Consider the following 18,717-nt stretch of genomic DNA (forward strand, 5'->3'; position numbering starts at 1 on the left):
CATAAAATTGTAAGGGTACAGTATTTTATTTTAATAATATTTAGCAATTCTGAAGACTTCAAAGAGGTTGTATATATTTGTTAGCAAAATTTTCATCATTATTTTTTACTGCTGCAGCTGCATGTATGGTGGCATGTTAGATTGTGTTCCAAATCAGTTGCACTTTTTTAACATTTGAAATTTAAAGTTATATTATGTATTTGGACAATTTAATAATTACCAGTAATTAAATTTAAAGAAGTGAAGAGGGTATTTTTACGATCTAACTCAGCGTAGTATAAACACAGCTAACCTTCCATGTTAAGAACGCCTTCTGGAATAAACACCTACAATCTCTGAAGCCGTCGTTAAGACGTGGGCGTTCAGGATGTTTATTCCGAAAGCCGTACTTTTCACGGGGAAGTCGGGATGTTTATACTAAACTAGGTTTAGTCGTTAGAACATACGTCAGAAACGTAAAAGACCAAAAAAGAAGATTACCTTTACTTGTTAGGTGTTAAACGATGCTGATTACAACATACAAAAATACCAAAATAAAAACATAATTTCCATACACAATAAAAACGAAAGATATATTTGATAAATTAATGAAAGAAAAAAAAGTAAAAGTTAAATTTTTACATTAGGCGTCCACTTCCACAATTATTTAAAATGACGGCTTTTAGAAATTTTTGACTATGTTGAATAAGTAAATCACATTTAAATTTTGCAGAGACAAGACTTTTTCGATATATAAATATATTATGCGCTGTAATTCACTAATCGTCATGTTTGTACGCATGCGTGATAAACAAATCCACTTTTCTGCAAGTGACCTAGAACCCCATCCTCCTACGTAGACCCCTACTACCACGTCTTCTTCTCCAACATCAGGGATCTACGTTCTAACCTTCCAGAGGTTGAAACCCAATTACAGGAGAAGAAACCTGACATATTCTTCCTAAGCGAAACTGGAATAGGGCCGATCACCTCCCTAGATGAGTTCATAATTAAAGGATACTCTAACCTAACATCTAAATCTGACCCCCAAGATCGCCACGGGCATGGAATATGTGCCTTGCCTACATTAAAGATGGCTTCCCATGTGACAGGGATATCTCCAGAGAAGACCCTAATCTACCTTATATGTGCTTCCGGGTTGCACTTGCTTACACCACCGCATTTATATTTGCCCTCTATTGCCCCCACAACAGCGGAGTTACTGTCTTTAAGAGTATATCAGAAAAAATTGACCACATCCTGTCTGCTCATCCCTCAGCTAACATTCACATTTGCGGTGACTTCAATGTCCATAATGTGGAATGGCTGACCCACTCAAATAAGATTGATGATGAGGGAAGGTTCTGTCATGATTTTGCCATTGCCTATGACCTCACCCAGATTGTCCGCCAGCCCACCCATGTGCCCGATAGTACCGGTCAGTTCGCAAGTCTTTTAGACCTTTTTCTATCCACATCTCCTGAGCTATGCTCGTGTTCCGTTCTATCTCCTCTGTGATCCTCCGACCACTGCGTCGTATCAGTTAAGATAAAAATGAAATATAATAAATCTACAGACGTACCTCTCCACCGTACTGTATACCGATACTCTATGGCAGACTGGGATAGCTTCTGTACATTCATATCTGATCTCCCTCTCCATTCCATGTTTAAAAAGGATGTGTCCTCTATAGTATCAGACCTGACTGAATGGTTACTTGTAGGCATAGACCAATTCATACCATCCAAAAAATTCCAACAAAAACCTAACAGCCAGCCATGGTTCTCCCCAGAATGTGCTGCTGCCATCGCACACAGAAATCACTTTTTCCATAGCTACCAATGTAAAAGATGTACTGAAACTAAAGCTGCTTTCAGAACCGCCAGCAACCACTGTAAAAGAGTAATAAAAAATGCAAGAGAACTATATGCGAAATCCGTTAAGTCCAAAGTAGCTGAGCAGCGGCTTGGTTCCAACCAGTTCTGGCAAAGAGCAAATAGGATCCTGAACAGAAACGTGCGTTCTATCCCAACCATTATCAATGGACCAGACGTCATTTCGACAGCATCCGACAAGGCCAAACTATTTGCCAAAAACTTTGCGGCAAATTCTATCCTGTGTGACGAAGGCCATCAACTCCCCATATTCCCTCCTATAACAGACAACACGCTATGCAACATACAAATATCTGTGCGTGAGGTCGCCAAGCTAATCAAGAACCTTGATTCCAGTAAAGCAACTGGTCCCGACGGTATTCCAATTATAGTGTTAAAAAAATTACAACCAGAACTTGCACCCATACTTTCCAAATTGTTTAAGCATTGCCTTATTGAAAAGTGCTTCCCAACACCCTGGAAAACCTCATCAGTATGCCCTGTATTTAAGAATTCAGGTGATAAGTCATCCCCCTCTCAGTACAGACCAATAAGTCTCCTATGTGTCATGAGTAACTTGCTGGAATCCACAATAAATAGAGAAGTAGTCAACCACCTCAGCAGAAATAACCTTCTTAGTGACACGCAAAATGGTTTCCGCTCTGCTAGATCTACAGCAGATGTGCTAACGGTTATATCTCATAGGATTAGTGAATCTCTCGACAAAGGCTTCATTTCTAGGGCAATTGCTCTCGACATGTCAAAGGCCTTCAATAAGGTTTGGCATAAAGGCCTACTACACAAGATTTCCAGCTATGGTATAACTGGAAATGTTTTCTCTATCATTAAGTCATTTTTCTCAGATAGGCTCATAAGAGTAGTGGTTGATGGGCAGAAATCAGAGGCGCACAGTATTAATGCTGGAGTCCCTCAGGGGTCCATACTGGGCCCAACTCTCTTCCTGATCTACATCAATGATCTCCCAAAACACATACTAAAATCTTTCGTTGACATCTATGCTGATGACACGACCATCTATGGCAACACATCAAAGGCTGTAAATGTTCTCTCTGATTCACTCTCCTCTGATCTTGAGCGCGTGGTACAGTGGGGAAAGAGGTGGCTGGTTACCTTTAATGCATCTAAGACCAAGCTCCTATCTCTACATCATAAACGCTCTGATCCCCATCTGGCATCAATTGAAACGGATGGCTCTAGTCTAAGGGAGGCCCCAGGCTTTGATAAGCTCCTGGGTTTGACCTTTACACCTGATCTTAAATGGAACACATACATCAAGTCTGTGGCCAAAGTTGCTGGAAAAATGGTGGGATCCTTCTACCGCTCCAGAAGATATCTCACTAATGATGCAATTCTCTATCTATATAAGAGCCAAGTACGTCCAAAGATGGAGTACTGCTGCCACATCTGGGCGGGGGCTGCTAAAAACAGCCTATCTTGCCTTGACAGAGTACAAAATAGACTCCGTGGCTTGGTGGGGGATGCCCTTTTCTCTCCCCTGCAACCTCTTTCTCACAGAAGAGACGTAGCGAGCCTGTCATTGTTCTATCGTTATTTCCATGGCAGGTGCTCATCTGAGCTCCATTCTCTGGTCCCCCCTCGCCAATCTTTTTCAAAAAACACCCGACTAGCTGAAACCACCGTCAAAAATTTTCCCCACTCCCTATCTGTGCCTAAATGAAAACGTAGATACCATGAACAAAGCTTCTTTCTTAAAACTGCACGCCTATGGAACTCTGTTCCGCTTGCCTGTTTCTCTCCTGACTTCAACCTGGATATCTTCAAGTCCAACACAAACAAATTCCTGATGAACCGCCCCCCTAAGTAATGACACCTCACAATTTCTCCTATACTATTGCTACACTATCCCTTTGATTACTGTACACACAATAACCTTTATCCCTGAGTGGCCATTGGGCCTTGATAAGTGGTGAACTCCATGTAAAAAAAAAGAAAGTGACACAGCCCCCACCCCGATTTTTAAAAATTGTATTTGCGGGTGGGTTGCCGACAAAAAAAAGCAGTTAAATTTGGGGGCAAAATAGGATGTTTATTCCGGAAGCCATTTTTAACATGCGGAGGTTGGGGTTGTTTATTCCGAAAACCATTTATAACATGGGGGAGTTGGACACGTCTATTTTAAAAGCCGTGCTTTACATGGGGAGGTTAGAGTTTTCTATTCCAAAAGTTTTATTAACATAGAGAAGTTGGGGATGTTTTTTGTCTGAAAGCCGTTCTTAATATGGGGAGGTTTGAGGTGTTTATTCCGAAAGCCGTTCTTAACATGAAATTACTCATGGAAGTGAAAAGTCGTAATTGTTTTGTTTTACATGCATACACAGTACTAATTTCTCGGTTGTGTAAAAAAAAGTGGATTTGTTTATGCTAGGTGGCAGTGTTGGTTGCAGGAAAGTAGATTTGTTTATTGTGTGCACATACAAACATGGACGCCAGTGAATTACAGTGCATAATACAGGTCTTTATATCCCGACACTTACTTGTCTTTTGTAAAACTTAATTGGGATTTTCATTGTCAGCATAGTCGAAAACATAGAAAAGTCATCATTTTAAATAAAATTAGGGAGATTTTTTATAATATTTTCAACCCAAACAAGACAGTGCAACTTTGATGTAGGGGGCTACAATCAGGGACACAAGTTGAAGGGATACTATGTAAGGAGCAAGATGTTTGTTCACATTACATTTGAACTTTTGCATTTCAATGTGGTTGGGGAAGCAGCATCCCAGAAGGGAATTCCAAATTCTAGCAGTTATGGAGAAGAAACTATTAGAATAGAAAGCTTTCTTACATCTAAGGATTTCTACTATGTATGGGGTGAGACTTTGCTGCTTGTCGGGTTTGTCGGGATCATCCACGTCGAGGATCTACAAAGGCTTGTACTTCGTTGGATCATCCACCATTAAAATACTTGTAAAACAGGTAGAGGGATGCAACATGGGACAGAGGTTGAAGTTGCTGACTCCTTTTTGAACCTTGTCCAAGAGTGAGAGACTAGTAGCAGATGCATCAACTCAAATGTGACAACAATACTCCATACATGGGCGAATAGTGGCCTTACAGGATACTTTCAGGCGTAAGTAACTTTCATTGTTCGCTGCGCGTCGCCAAGCGGGACGCGTGTAAAAACAGGCTTTAAACTGCAGAAGTACCCGTCAATGTGTATAATTAGATGTATAAATAGAAAAAAAAGCAAATATTAATCATTAAACCCTGATTAAGGGTCAACAACTAAAGAAAGAAATACTATACTTGTGTTTGTATATGGTTTAGTCTTAGTAGACAAGATAAACACTCATATAAACGAGGGAGAAGATTCATAAACTGTTGTCATATGTTTAAAATTAAGTGTCTAATAACTGATATTAGTGTCGTGTAAAAGAATGTATGTCCTAGCGACACAATATTGTAATGTTCTGTAGTGTTCGTCTAAATGATTTAATTCCAGAATAAGAGAATACTGTGGGAAAATTCATGATGTATCTGCGTATCTATTAACCAGTTATGGACGGTGTAGGAGTAGAGTAGAACCTGTGGAATGTTGAGATTTCCTTCTGATGTTTAATGGTGATGGTAGTAGGATTGCATATTTAGAGAGAAAATAGGTACTTTTTCCTCTAAAAATGTTACGATTGTGATGTTGTTGCTCCTAGGATTTAATGTAGTATTTTATTATAATGATTGGATGTGTCTAAATTAGTGTTCGAAAGTTACATACAATAATGACTAATAGAATTTAATGTAGTGTCTGCACCCCGAGGAGAGGCACTCTGTGTAGCCCCGTCGATGTTCCTCGATAAGAGCGCATCAGGCAGTTAGGAATAAACTAGTACCTCTCAAAGAGAGAAAACAAAACCTGGGAGGACGGACCTCCTAGAACTGCACAGAACTAACATGACACCGCAATCAACATGGACCAAATCATTACAGGAATGATCTATTCTGTTGATTTTGAGATCGAGGACAGAATTATGAAATGTTCAGTTTAAAAAGAAAATATGATTTTTTTAATCTTTTCAAATATTTTATTTTTTACGGAATTGAATTCACAAAAGATAAAATTACAAAAAAAAAAAAAAAAAATCACAACGAGGCATAAGCATTGACAAATATTAAAACTTGATAGAAAAACAATTCGACACACTGACCTTATCAAAGGACGTTTTTTTACACAAGGAACAAAATAATGATTACACCGTCTTACGAATAAATTCATTGTTCCTTAGCAGTTGATTTTCTTTTTAAATAATTTCTCGTTAAAATCGTGTTTTTCATCTTTTAATTTTGATTCTTTTATATTTTCATATATTTTATTTCTTAATGAATTGGACACACAAAACAAAAGTTGTATCAATTTACTAAAGAAATCCTAACAAACAAAACAAATTTTCTACTACACAAAAGAAAAAACGAATTCATCCAGAGTTTTATTTTTATTTATTTTTTTTCGTATTGACTCCCTGGAATGAAGGGTAAGTTTTTCTTTTCTTTCTTTTAAACTTTAAAAAATCCATTCAATAACTGTTTATATTATTTGCATAGCTTTTAAAATAATCTTAAACATGAAAATAAATTTCTTTTTATTGCAATCCAATAAGAAATATTGATTCCGCTAATTAATACGGGATTAAAAAAGTTTGAATCTTCGATTAAAAAAAATCTCTTAAAATTACTTTTTCAATTTGACATTAAATTTTTTGTGAAAAATGTGTTTATTTACGTAAAACGCATGTGATTTCTGAAAAATAATAATATTTACCATAAACACAATATTTTAATTCGAAGTTGGTCGAATTGTGAAACAAAACAAAAAAAAAAACCCTGCTTTTTTATATTTAATTGTTTTAACATTTTTTTTTTTTTTTAATTTCCTCTACCTATTCTGTTGCCAGAAAATTCCGTTCGATTTTTGATTTTTTTAATCTAATATTTAACATTTTACGTAATTATTATTGTAAAAATATAATTATTGTAAACATCTTAAAAAAATTAAATTATCTTTAAAACATATAATTATTGTTCCATTATTAATTACGTAATTAATATTGTAAAAATATAATTATTGTAAAAGATGTTTTAAAAATTAAATTATCGTTAAAACATATAATTATTGTTAAAGAATTTTTACAAATTAAATTATCTTTAAAACATAATTATTGTTTAATTATTAATTACGTAATTCTAATTATAAAAATATAATTAAAGTATAGAATTATTGTTTAATTATTAAATATGTAATTATTATTATAAAAAATATAATAAAAGTTTATGTATTTCAGTAAAACAATTTCAGTAAGACTGCATCAAATCATTAATAAACAAAAATCAAAACTGCTGATCATGTATTAATGATGCAAGAATTACATGACGTAAAATGTTCATATATTAGTATGTATTCTAAAACAATATCATGTATTAATGATGCAAGAATTACATGACGTAAAATGTTGTTCATATATTATTATGTATTCAAAAACAATATCATGTATTAATGATGCAAAAATTACATGACGTAAAATGTACATATATTATTATGTATTCAAAAACAATATCATGTATTAATGATGCAAAAATTACATGACGTAAAATGTTGTTCATATATTATTATGTATTTGAAAACAATATCATTTCTAATTATGTTTATTTGTTTGTTTCTGTATTAGATAAAAGTCAATTGTACTTATGCATTTTTGTTACCGTGCTGAAATAATAACGTTATTATTCTGAAAGCCATTTTTAACATGAAGAGGTTTTTTGTAACTATTTTGTGCTTCCACCTAACAATTTGATAAATAAAAATATTGTGAAACTTGAATTTATCCTGAGCAAATCTATTAAATATCGCTTTATGAGGGAAAAGAGAGCGCCAACACAATATCACCGAATTGACATGCCAAGGCACTAAACGATAATGTTTGCATGTTGATTCAGCGATATTGTTCATGGCATGTCGTGTTGGTAGATGGTGTTGTTCAGGAACATGTGTGTCGATTCAACGATAGTGTTCAGTGGCGTGGTCTGTTCATTTGGCGGTATTGTTCGGAATCAGATGGACAGATTTGTTCAGGACCATGCTGTTACTTGTGATATAAATACATTTTTTGAGGGGTGCTCTCTTGATATGTCAAGCTATTTCGGCTATCATGGTCTTCAATCCAAAGATCATATTTGATGGAAGCGAATCCAGACAGTCAATAGTGGAGTGGTTGGAGAAAACTGAACTAATATGTCAGCTGAGTGGGGTGAAATGCATTGATCCAATTTTGGTTGTAGAAAGAAAACACTGTACACAGTGTTTGCTTTGGATTCTTTCACTGTATGGAAGCAGTTTGCAGCACACCAACTCCAACCAGGTGAAACAGTCGATGTATTTTTGGCTGAACTATGTAGGCTTGCGGTTCTGATTCGTGTGTATCAGATCAATGCTTGACATGTGCATTTATTGCTGGATTGTTATGTAATCCTCCTAGACGGATAACCTATATCTATCACATGTGCTAGCGAGCACTAGTGCAATTTTAAAGAACTGCACGGGAGTTCCAGAGCAAGAGATGTTGGTGGCAAGGCCTGAAAACCTATCATGTGTTACCAATGTCAACGATGAGGTCACATTGCTCAATTTTCTCTGGGAAAGGGGGCGAGAATTCAGTGCCAATCACATCTCCAGAACTAGTGTGAATTTCACTAGTGGATACTGGATGCACACAGTCACTGGTCCGCAGGTCCTGTTGCAAGGAATGGATGAGAAATGTGACCTCAGTGCTCTCAGCAGATGGAAGCACACTTAGTTGCTGTGGAATAGGAATTGTGCAAGTGAACCTTGGTGCAATGCACAGAAGTCTTAGATGTGGGTGGATATTTATTGGGATTTGATTTATTGCTTTGGCTAAAAACGCAATCAAGTGACTGAGAGGAATAGCTGCATCTGAAGGTGAAGTTATTTTTCCACATTTCAACAATTACTGAGCTTTACTTCTCCACCAAGTACAAGCAGAACAGTCGGAAGTGGACCACATTGTGGAAATAGGCGACCAATCTCCACTTATGTTGAGAAATAGATATGCAAAGTATCCAACCCCAACACCAATTTGTGAGGAATATGATCGCGAACTGCAGGTGTGGGTCGATAATGGTTTGCTCCTGCTATATTCTGCCCTCCAAAAGAATATTCTCCTTCATGACTGTTGTGGAGAACAAACAGAAGATGCGGCCCGTTATGGATTATCGGGAACTAAACGAGTATGTGCATGTGCATATGACCAATGCAGATGTTTGGAAGGAATGGTGACATAAGGGCCAAACGTTGTAGTGTTGAATCTACGTCAATCCTATTTGCAAGTACATGTTGACATCTTTGTGGCCATTCCGAATAGTAGAGATCAAGGGACAGCAATATTGTTTAAAAAAAAAAGGGTTAGGGTTATCATGACGTCACTTTCTCTTGTGACGTCACTTCCGGTATCAAGTACCAGTGCCCAGCATACGGCCAAGCAGGTCATATCTCGTTCCTAAAAATCCTGTGTTTCTTTCGTTTATTACCATTTAACCCCATAACAACTGGCAACGTCGGATTCGATTATCACATGGGTTAACTCCACGTGAAAAAGGGAAAGAATGAATGAATTTGACTTCAAAAGAACTTCGGGTTTACAAACTAAGAATTCGGCTGGCAATTACGTTCTAAAAATGAAATCCTAACAACACAAAAAAATAAAAATAAAACGAACATATGGCAAAGTTACTGACTAAATTGTAAGTTAATCTTTTTCGTCTCTATATTTAACTTGAAAAAAACTGTACGAAACGCATTTTCGTAATGCTTAAAAACTAATTTGGTTACTTTTGGAGAGAAGAGAAGAAAAAAAAAGAAAACTGTTGACCCAATTCATCGCAAGAACTTCATCGCAAGAACAACTCTATTGTAACTGTCTACAGTTTATTCTCATGCAAATTTCAAATGAAGTGAAAAGTTTTTGCCGCTAACTTCATGCAAGATTTCAACATGAGAGAAATATTTCTTTTTTGGTTTTACTTGGACTAAATGAAATACTTTTTCATTGAGTGGAATTTTATGAAATATTCTATTTTTAACTGTCGGTCCTAAAGTGAAATTTTTTTTCTGCCACGGGGGGATAATTCCCCCACACACACATATGAAAGAAACAAAAAACGAAGAAAACAGCCATTTTGATTAATTGCCAGACAATTCCACAATTATTTTTTATTCTTTTGCAACTGTATTGTATCACAGTGTATATGTTTTTTTTGTTTTTGTTTCGCAAGTAAAAAGAAATTGTCCACCAATTTTTACCAAGAAGCAAGGGATACATTGCTCCCTCCTTATACGCACGCACTCAAGGAAAGGGCAATTTATGTTTTTTATTATTTCATCTCTCTTCTCCAGTCAAAAATGGATTTTTTTGTGCGTTTGTAAAATTACAAAATCGAGAACGTTAAAACAGTATTAATACAGCTAATCAAAGCTCAGATGGACAAGCAGCAGAAGGCTGAGGAAAATGTAAAAGAATGTGATTAACAGCTCCAGTTACAATTTCAAGAGAGGCAACAAGCCTTGGAGGAGAGAATGCTACTTCAACAAAAGAGACAAGAAGATGTTATTGTCAAAAATATTCGATAGAGTGGAACACAGGGACGACAGTTTTGCTTTTTCCCAAAGTACAATATGGAATACTATAGAAACGTTCAACTACCAACCGGAGGTTGATGGGACGTTTAATGCTTTTTGTTGGAGATATGAGGACGTATTCACTGTGGATTGTCAAGAATGGAGCTACGCTAAGAAAGTTCGCCTACTTTTGAGGAAATTAAGGACCACAGAACATAGCAAGTTTGTGGATTATATTCTCCCCAGGAAGACGGTGAATTAGAATTTTCTGAAGCGATCAAACTTTTATCTGGACTGTTCAGCTCAAATTCTATGCTCTTTCATAGAAGATGGAAGTGCTTGAATCTGTAAAAAAGCGACAACGACGATTACCTAACCGTTTCCGTGGTAAATAAACACTACGATGATTTCTGTCTATCTGACTTATCGGCAGACAATTTCAAGTGTTTAATTATTGCGCAGGCTTTAGTCTCATAAAAAACGCTGAGATTAGACATGTTCTCTCTAGACTTGAGAGCAAACAGGGCCTCACCCTCCAAAAGTTGGCCAAGGATTATCAATGGGTAGTCTGCATAAGAAACAACTCGAGACACGTTAAGGAGTTAGGCACAACATTCATTAGAATGATGACCTTCTGACAAGAAAAATACTCACGTCAAAAAAGCAAAGCTGGAAGTAAGAAAACTCAGGTTACATCTAATAAGTACCACTCAGTCACAAAACCCGGATCCCCTACGAGCTCATGCTATTGGTGTGGCGGGAAACATTGATCAAGTCAATGATTCTAAAAATATAAGTACTGCAATGAATGTGGCAAGAAGGGACACAAAGCGACTCCGTGAAGGAAGTTCAAGGTCAAGAACAGCGTCCAACAGACTAGATCCGACTTGGATTCAGATAACAACCAGCGCAAATAATGTCAGAGTAAACATCGCAAATAAAACTGCATCTACAATTAGATTTGGGATCATACCTGCCCATCATTAACCTTAGGACGTGGAAAAGGCTAAAGAAACCAACCATGCAGAAAGCAAACAAATCAGCTCGAGCTGTGACAGGCGATGAAGTGGAATTTGAGGGAGAGCTCACACTCCGAGTGATCTTAAACGGTGTTACTAAAAAAGTGAAAGCGTATTTACATAGGACATCCAAAAACCTGTTTGGTATTGATTGGATGGTGTGATTCGAATTGTGGGGCCAACCTATGAATAAATTCTGTCATAGGGTAGAAGACTGGTCTATGGAGGAGCAACAACTGAAGGACGAGTGAAAAGAGGAATTTCCAGAAGTATTCTCACCAAGACTAGGAAAATGTACAAAGGCTATAACTAGATTCGAACTATAAGCAAATACTCTGCTCATTTTGTAGAAGAAACGAAACGTCCGATTCGCAGAGAATTAGATCAGTTTAATCGAAAGTAAGCAGCAGTGATTGCCCAGCCCTATCGTATATGTGACCAAGAAAACCAACCAGATTCGTGTATGTGCGAATTTCTCCACGGGCCTGAACACAGCCCTCAAAGATTACCACTATCCACTCCCCACACCAGAGGAGATATTCAACAAATTTAACGGTAGTAAATTATTTTCCAAGGTAGATTTGAGTGACGCATATTTGCAGATTCTATTGAGGCAGAATGTTCAAAACACTTCTGTATAAATACACAGGGGGCTCTACAAGTTGGGAAGGTTAGCTTCTGGAATCAAGGTGGCACCTGCAATTTTCCAGCAGGTCATGGATACCATGCTGGGTGGCCTCGATTTCGCCTACGCCTACTTGGTTGATATTGTCATAGCCAGTAAATCCACAGAAGAGCACCGAAAACACATACATGAAGTTTTTGAAGGAATTCAAATTTCGGTTTGAAAGTAAAATAAGCAAAAATGTGACTTCCTGATGAGGTAAAAAATACGTTGGATTAGGTCACATTATGGATGAAAATGGTAGACACCTTGATCCTGTGATGGCGGAAGCCATAAAGAACATGCCCACTCCCAATAACATGCAAGCACTACAAAGCTTTCTGGGCCTGCCTAATTTCTACCAGAAAATTTACATTGCAGACGGATCATAAGCCGTTACTCATTATTTTTGGTTCCAATAAAGGCTTACCGACATATACGGCTAATAGATTGTTGAGATGGGGTACATTATTACTGAATTATGATTTCACCCTGGAGTGCTTGTCTTCGAAACACATTTGCCATGTGGATAGCCTATCTAGGCTGATGCCATTGAAAAGGGATCTGTTTGAAGATTCCATCATTACCATTCTTTGGACGGATGGAGAAATAAAAACAATGATGAGCAACACAATCAGAGAACTCCCAGTGTCTCTACCGGAGATTAAAAGGGAAGCAGACAAAAATGACTTCATCTGTGACATAAAAATAAGATCGCCACAAAGGGTGATGTTCCAGAAGTATTTTCGCTTTGCGATGAGGTTTTCCTATATTGCAAAAGAGTGGTGATTCCCAAATGTCTCCAAAAACGAATTCTATGGGATTTTCACACAGGGCATTCTGGAAAAGATCGTATGAGGAGTTTGATGAGGAGCTATGCCTACTCGCCTAAAATGGACAAGGACATCAATGAGAGGATAGACTCGTGCACAGGCTGTGCCTTTGTGGCTAAATCACTACCTACTATGTTTAAACCTTCACCGAAGACTTACCAGCCATGGTCTAGGGTATACATCAATTTTGCGGGTATGCTCGAGGACAATATTTACTTAGTCGTAGTGGATAGTTTCGCCAAGTGGCCTGAGGTATTAAGGTGCAGAAAATCGACAACTGGAACAACTATAAATTTCTTACATGAACTGTTTGCACGTTTCGGTGTAGTCGATTGCATCGTAAATGATAATGGAACCCAGTTTACATCTGCTGAGTTATAAAGTTTTTGTGATACGTTCCAATGTAATCATATCACAACTCCCCAATACCATCCCCAGTCGAATGGGCAAGCAGAATGCTTTGTGGACACTCTTAAAAGAGCACTTAAGAAGACTCAAGGCACCCTAACAGATGAAGCACTTCAACAATTTTTACACGTGTATAGGATGACACTCAACCCGAACACACCAACAGCAGTCTCACTTGTAGAAACGGTTTTTGCGCGGAAAGTGAGATCAGTTTTTGACAAGCTCTTACACAAACAGTCAAGGCCACTAGTGACCGCTTATGTACCCAGTAAGCGTTTCATACCAGGTGAAAGAATGATTTTCAAAAGTTATAAAAACAACACATCATTCTGGAAGGTTGGTACAATTAATAAGAGAGTCGGTGACATGGTATATATCATCCAAGGACTAATATATACCCACAAAGGTCACCCGAACCAACTAAGAAGATGTCGATCAATTGAAACCAGCGACAGTCCACCATTGGAAGATGAGCCGATAGACACTTTCTTCAAACTCTTGATCTTGAACCTCCTCTGTGTGGCTGAATGAAATGATGAAGAGCGAGATCTTATGTTGTGTAGTAGAGTTTGGGCATGTGTACATATCATGTTACTAATGTCTATAGTGGGTTCTTCACTATCTGAAGCCAAGTTATCTTTGTGAGCTATTTGAGTTCATCCGTGATTGTCTAAATGAAAACCCACATTTGTTCAAGAAGTTTTTCTAATGTTCTGAAATTATTAGCTAATGTGTTTGTCAATTAATAAACTAAACAGTTGTTCAAAGCAATATTTAAAAAAACAGATGAAACATTATAAGTTAAACGATAGTCTTCATACAATAGTTTTCATACAATAGTCTTGATAAATTAAAACGCCTAAACAAATGATGGGACACAAAAAAACGTTTTCTCAAAACTATTCCTCAATTCACTGTTCAGTTATCTCGTTATAATGCATCATCATCGTTCAGCAATTTGTTTCTCGAAACAATAGACATTAATGTTTTTATTATAATTTTGGTCTTTTCCAAGGTATATGCTGCCTGTGTATTCTCTCATATTTAGTTCTTGTTAATAATTCTTATATCAAGTAGGTTTGTACATAATCTATACTGATTTTTATATAAAGAATTGACGATTTAATTAATCAATGTAATATGTTGCAACAATACTTAGCCCAAAGTAATTTTCTTGCAAGGTTGAAAAACCTGCTTTCAAGAATTGGTAATGTTCTGCAATTATTTGCTAATGTATTTCGAATTTATTAAACTAAAAATTTGTTCATGCCAATATTTAAAGACAGATGAAACATTAACACACCTATAAGTTAAACGATTGTAGTTACAAATAATTTTTATATTCAGATGAATTAGAGGTGAGTGGATATATTCCCTCAAACAAATGTAGATGGGATAATAGGATTGACAAATATAAGAAAAAACATATGAAAGAATAAAAATAGAAATATATAGAATATCGCCGTAGCTTTTTCATCCAAATTATTGTCTTTTGGGTACAAAACAACAAAACATTAAGAAAATGTTTCAATATTTTTCAATAATTTTGCATATTTATTTATCAGTTATACGTACATGCTTGAAGAAAGCAAAAAAACAGGTATGCAATAAATACTTTTTCGATGGACATATGGAAATTTACTTTCATTGTTACATTACGATGTATATATATATTGTAGTATTGTATATATAAATATGGTAATTTACTTTCATTGTTACATTACGATATATATATATATATATATATATATATATATATATATATTGTAGTATTGTATATATAAATATGGAAATTTACTTTCATTGTTACATTACGATGTATATATATATATATTGTAGTATTGTATATATAAATATGGTAATTTACTTTCATTGTTACATTACGATATATATATATATATATATATATATTGTAGTATTGTATATATAAATATGGGAATTTACTTTCATTGTTACATTACGATATATATATATATTGTAGTATTGTATATATAAATATGGTAATTTACTTTCATTGTTACATTACGATGTATATATATATATATATATTGTAGTATTGTATATATAAATATGGAAATTTACTTTCATTGTAACATTACGATGTATATATATATTGTAGTATTGTATATATAAATATGGAAATTTACTTTCATTGTTACATTACGATATATATATATTGTAGTATTGTATATATAAATATGGTAATTTACTTTCATTGTTACATTACGATGTATATATATATATATATTGTAGTATTGTATATATAAATATGGTAATTTACTTTCATTGTTACATTACGATATATATATATATTGTAGTATTGTATACATAAATATGGTAATTTACTTTCATTGTTACATTACGATATATATATATTGTAGTATTGTATACATAAATATGGTAATTTACTTTCATTGTTACATTACGATATATATATATATATATATATATATATATATATATATATATATTGTAGTATTGTATATATAAATATGGAAATTTACTTTCATTGTTACATTACGATATATATATATATATTGTAGTATTGTATATATAAATATGGTAATTTACTTTACTTTTTACATTATGAATACATTGTAGTATTGTATATAAAAATATAAATTTAATCATGAATTTACGTTTTCCGTTCAGGATTGTGATATATAAATTTTGAACCTCTCAAAGAAATAAATATATCCCTTCTCACTATGATGAAAATCATAACAAAACAAATATTATTTCAACTAGATAATAACTTAAGCAACACTTGTATCGACTTACTCTATGTCATGTTAGAAGATATCTGGTCATTTTTAGATGAAATAAATCTAAATGTTGTGGGTTCAATATTCCCAACAATAAATTATTGATTATTTTTTACAGATGTTCCTGATTGAACCCTATTTCAACTTTAATAGAGGATCCTGATCTTTAAACATTAAACTGTTAGCAGTTATAACTGACTACAGCAACATCTGTAGGAAAATATATTATACTGGACAATACTATTTAATGAATTTTGCTAAACAGTGGTGAAAACATAACACGAAATGAAGGTAATATAAATGTTTGTGAAAATGTGTGTAATGTTCAAATATAAGAAATCAGAAAAGTATGTAACTTTTAACAAATCCATATTTTCTTTAATATCAGAAACTATAGCTCTAAAAACAGATTATAAATTCTTTGAAAAAAACATGTGGATAAAATTGATTGAGTAAAATTTATAGGAACTCACACTGGAAAAAAGACACATTTTTGTAAAGTGTGTGGATATTCTTGTTTTCATAAATAAACTTTAGTAATCATAATGAAAACTCACACTGGGGAAAAGCCACATTCTTGTGAAGTCTGTGGATATTCTTGTTTTCACATCTCAGACTTAGCGAAACATATGCGAACTCACACTGGAGAAAAGCCATATTTTTGTCAAGTGTGTAGATATACTTGTTCTGTAAAGTCAAGCTTAGTGACACATATGAGAACTCATACTGGGGAAAAACCATATTCTTGTCAAGTCTGTGAATATTCTTGCTCTCAAAAATCCAATTTAATGACCCATATGAAAACTCATTCTGGGGAAAAGCCGCATTCTTGTGATGTGTGTGGATATGTTTGTTCTGCAAAATCAACATTAGTGAAACATATGAGAACTCACACTGGGGAAAAGCCACACTCTTGTCAAGTGTGTGGATATTCTTGTTCTGCAAAATCAGCGTTAGTGAGCCATATGAGAACTCACACTGGAGAAAAGCAACATTTTTGTCAAGTGTGTGGATATTCTTTTTCTCAAAAATCACATTTAGTAGGCCATATGAAAACTCACAGTGGGGAAAAGCCACATTCTTGTGAAATATGTAAATATTCTTGTTCTCAAAAATCAGACTTAATTAGACATATGAGAACTCACACTAGGGAAAAGCCACATTCTTGTGAAGTTTGTGGATATTCTTTTTCTCACAAATCAACCTTAGTGGAACATATGAGAAGACATACTGGAGAAAAACCACATTCTTGTCAAGTTTGTAAATATTCTTCCACTTCAAAATCAGATTTAGTGAGACATATCAGAACTCACACTGGGGAAAAGCCACATACTTGTGATGTGTGTCAATATTCTTGTTCTCAGAAGTCAGACTTAGTAAAACATATGAAAACTCATACTGAGGAAAAGCCACATTCGTGTCAAGTCTGTGAATATTCTTGCTTTACAAAATCAGATTTAGTGATCCATATGAGAACTCACACTAGGGAGAAGCCACATTCTTGTCAAGTGTGTGGATATTCTTTTTCTCAAAAATCACATTTAATCAGCCATATGAGAACTCACACTGGGGAAAAGCCACATTCCTGTCACGTGTGTGGATATTCTTTTTCTCAAAAATCAAATTTAGTGAAACATATGAGAACTCATACCGGAGAAAAGCCATATTCTTGTCAAGTGTGTGAATATTCATTTTCTCAAAAATCAAATTTAATGAAACATATGAGAACTCATACTAGGGGAAACCAGGTATTATAGGGAGATATCAATCATACCAGTTATCATAGGTGCTACAGGGCTTATGAAGAAGAACCTGAAGTTCTACCTTACTAATATTCCTGGTGAACCAAGTGCAAAAGAGATCCAGACAATTGAACTTAAGGGAACAGCGAGGATACTAAGAAGAGCTCTCGGTTGGTTTCAATAAAAAGCGGGGCAATGTTAGCAGCTGGATTGACTGTCCCATACCCAACATTACAATCTTCAAAGGAAGAAACATGAAAAAAAAGGGGGAAAGGCACATTAAACCAAGGAAAACGAATGCGAAAGAGAAAGATGAAAACGATTTCTCTGTATAAAATAGCGGGTGAATCTTTGCTATCTAGTAGAATGCCTCAGCCTGATAAGAAAAATTTAAAAAAAGAGAAGAAAATCCCACATTCTTGTCAATGTCTTTGGAGAAATTACACTTGACAGATTAGCAAACATCTGTGAACATGAACCATATCAAACAGAAAATGATAAAAGTGTTCTATGAGAAAGAAATACAGCTGTGCAGATACATAAAAGAAAGACCATCAAGTCAGACATTGTAATATGGAAGAACCCTGAACAGGAAAACATAAAATATCTAAAAATGACTTAAAACGACAAATGGCCATTTAAAGAAATAAACAATAGGATAAACTGGCCAAATAAAAAAGAATCTTCAGAAATAGAAGCAATCACTGGTAGACTGAACTGTAACAAAATACAGATAGCAGCCTGATTGTTGAAACTATTTTTAATAAATA

The 18,717-nt window shown here is 35.1% G+C and overlaps 1 protein-coding gene across 1 annotated transcript; it reads left to right on the top strand.

Moving 5' to 3' along the window:
• The first annotated feature begins 6,095 nt into the window (after positions 1–6,095).
• LOC145249059 (uncharacterized) lies at positions 6,096–18,717 on the top strand. The gene is made up of 2 exons (XM_080110906.1): positions 6,096–6,362; positions 16,324–18,717. The coding sequence occupies exon 2, from the start codon at positions 16,751–16,753 to the stop codon at positions 17,960–17,962; it is 1,212 nt and encodes a 403-aa protein (XP_079967032.1). The 5' UTR covers positions 6,096–6,362; positions 16,324–16,750; the 3' UTR covers positions 17,963–18,717.

Source organism: Euprymna scolopes, chromosome 27 (assembly GCF_053919585.1).
Source record: "Euprymna scolopes isolate OS-2025 chromosome 27, ASM5391958v1, whole genome shotgun sequence".
Taxonomy (NCBI): domain Eukaryota; kingdom Metazoa; phylum Mollusca; class Cephalopoda; order Sepiida; family Sepiolidae; genus Euprymna; species Euprymna scolopes.

Excerpts from the sequence above, each read along its gene's own strand:
- LOC145249059 (XM_080110906.1), top strand. The coding sequence starts at position 16,751 with ATGAAAACTCACACTGGGGAAAAGCCACATTCTTGTGAAGTCTGTGGA.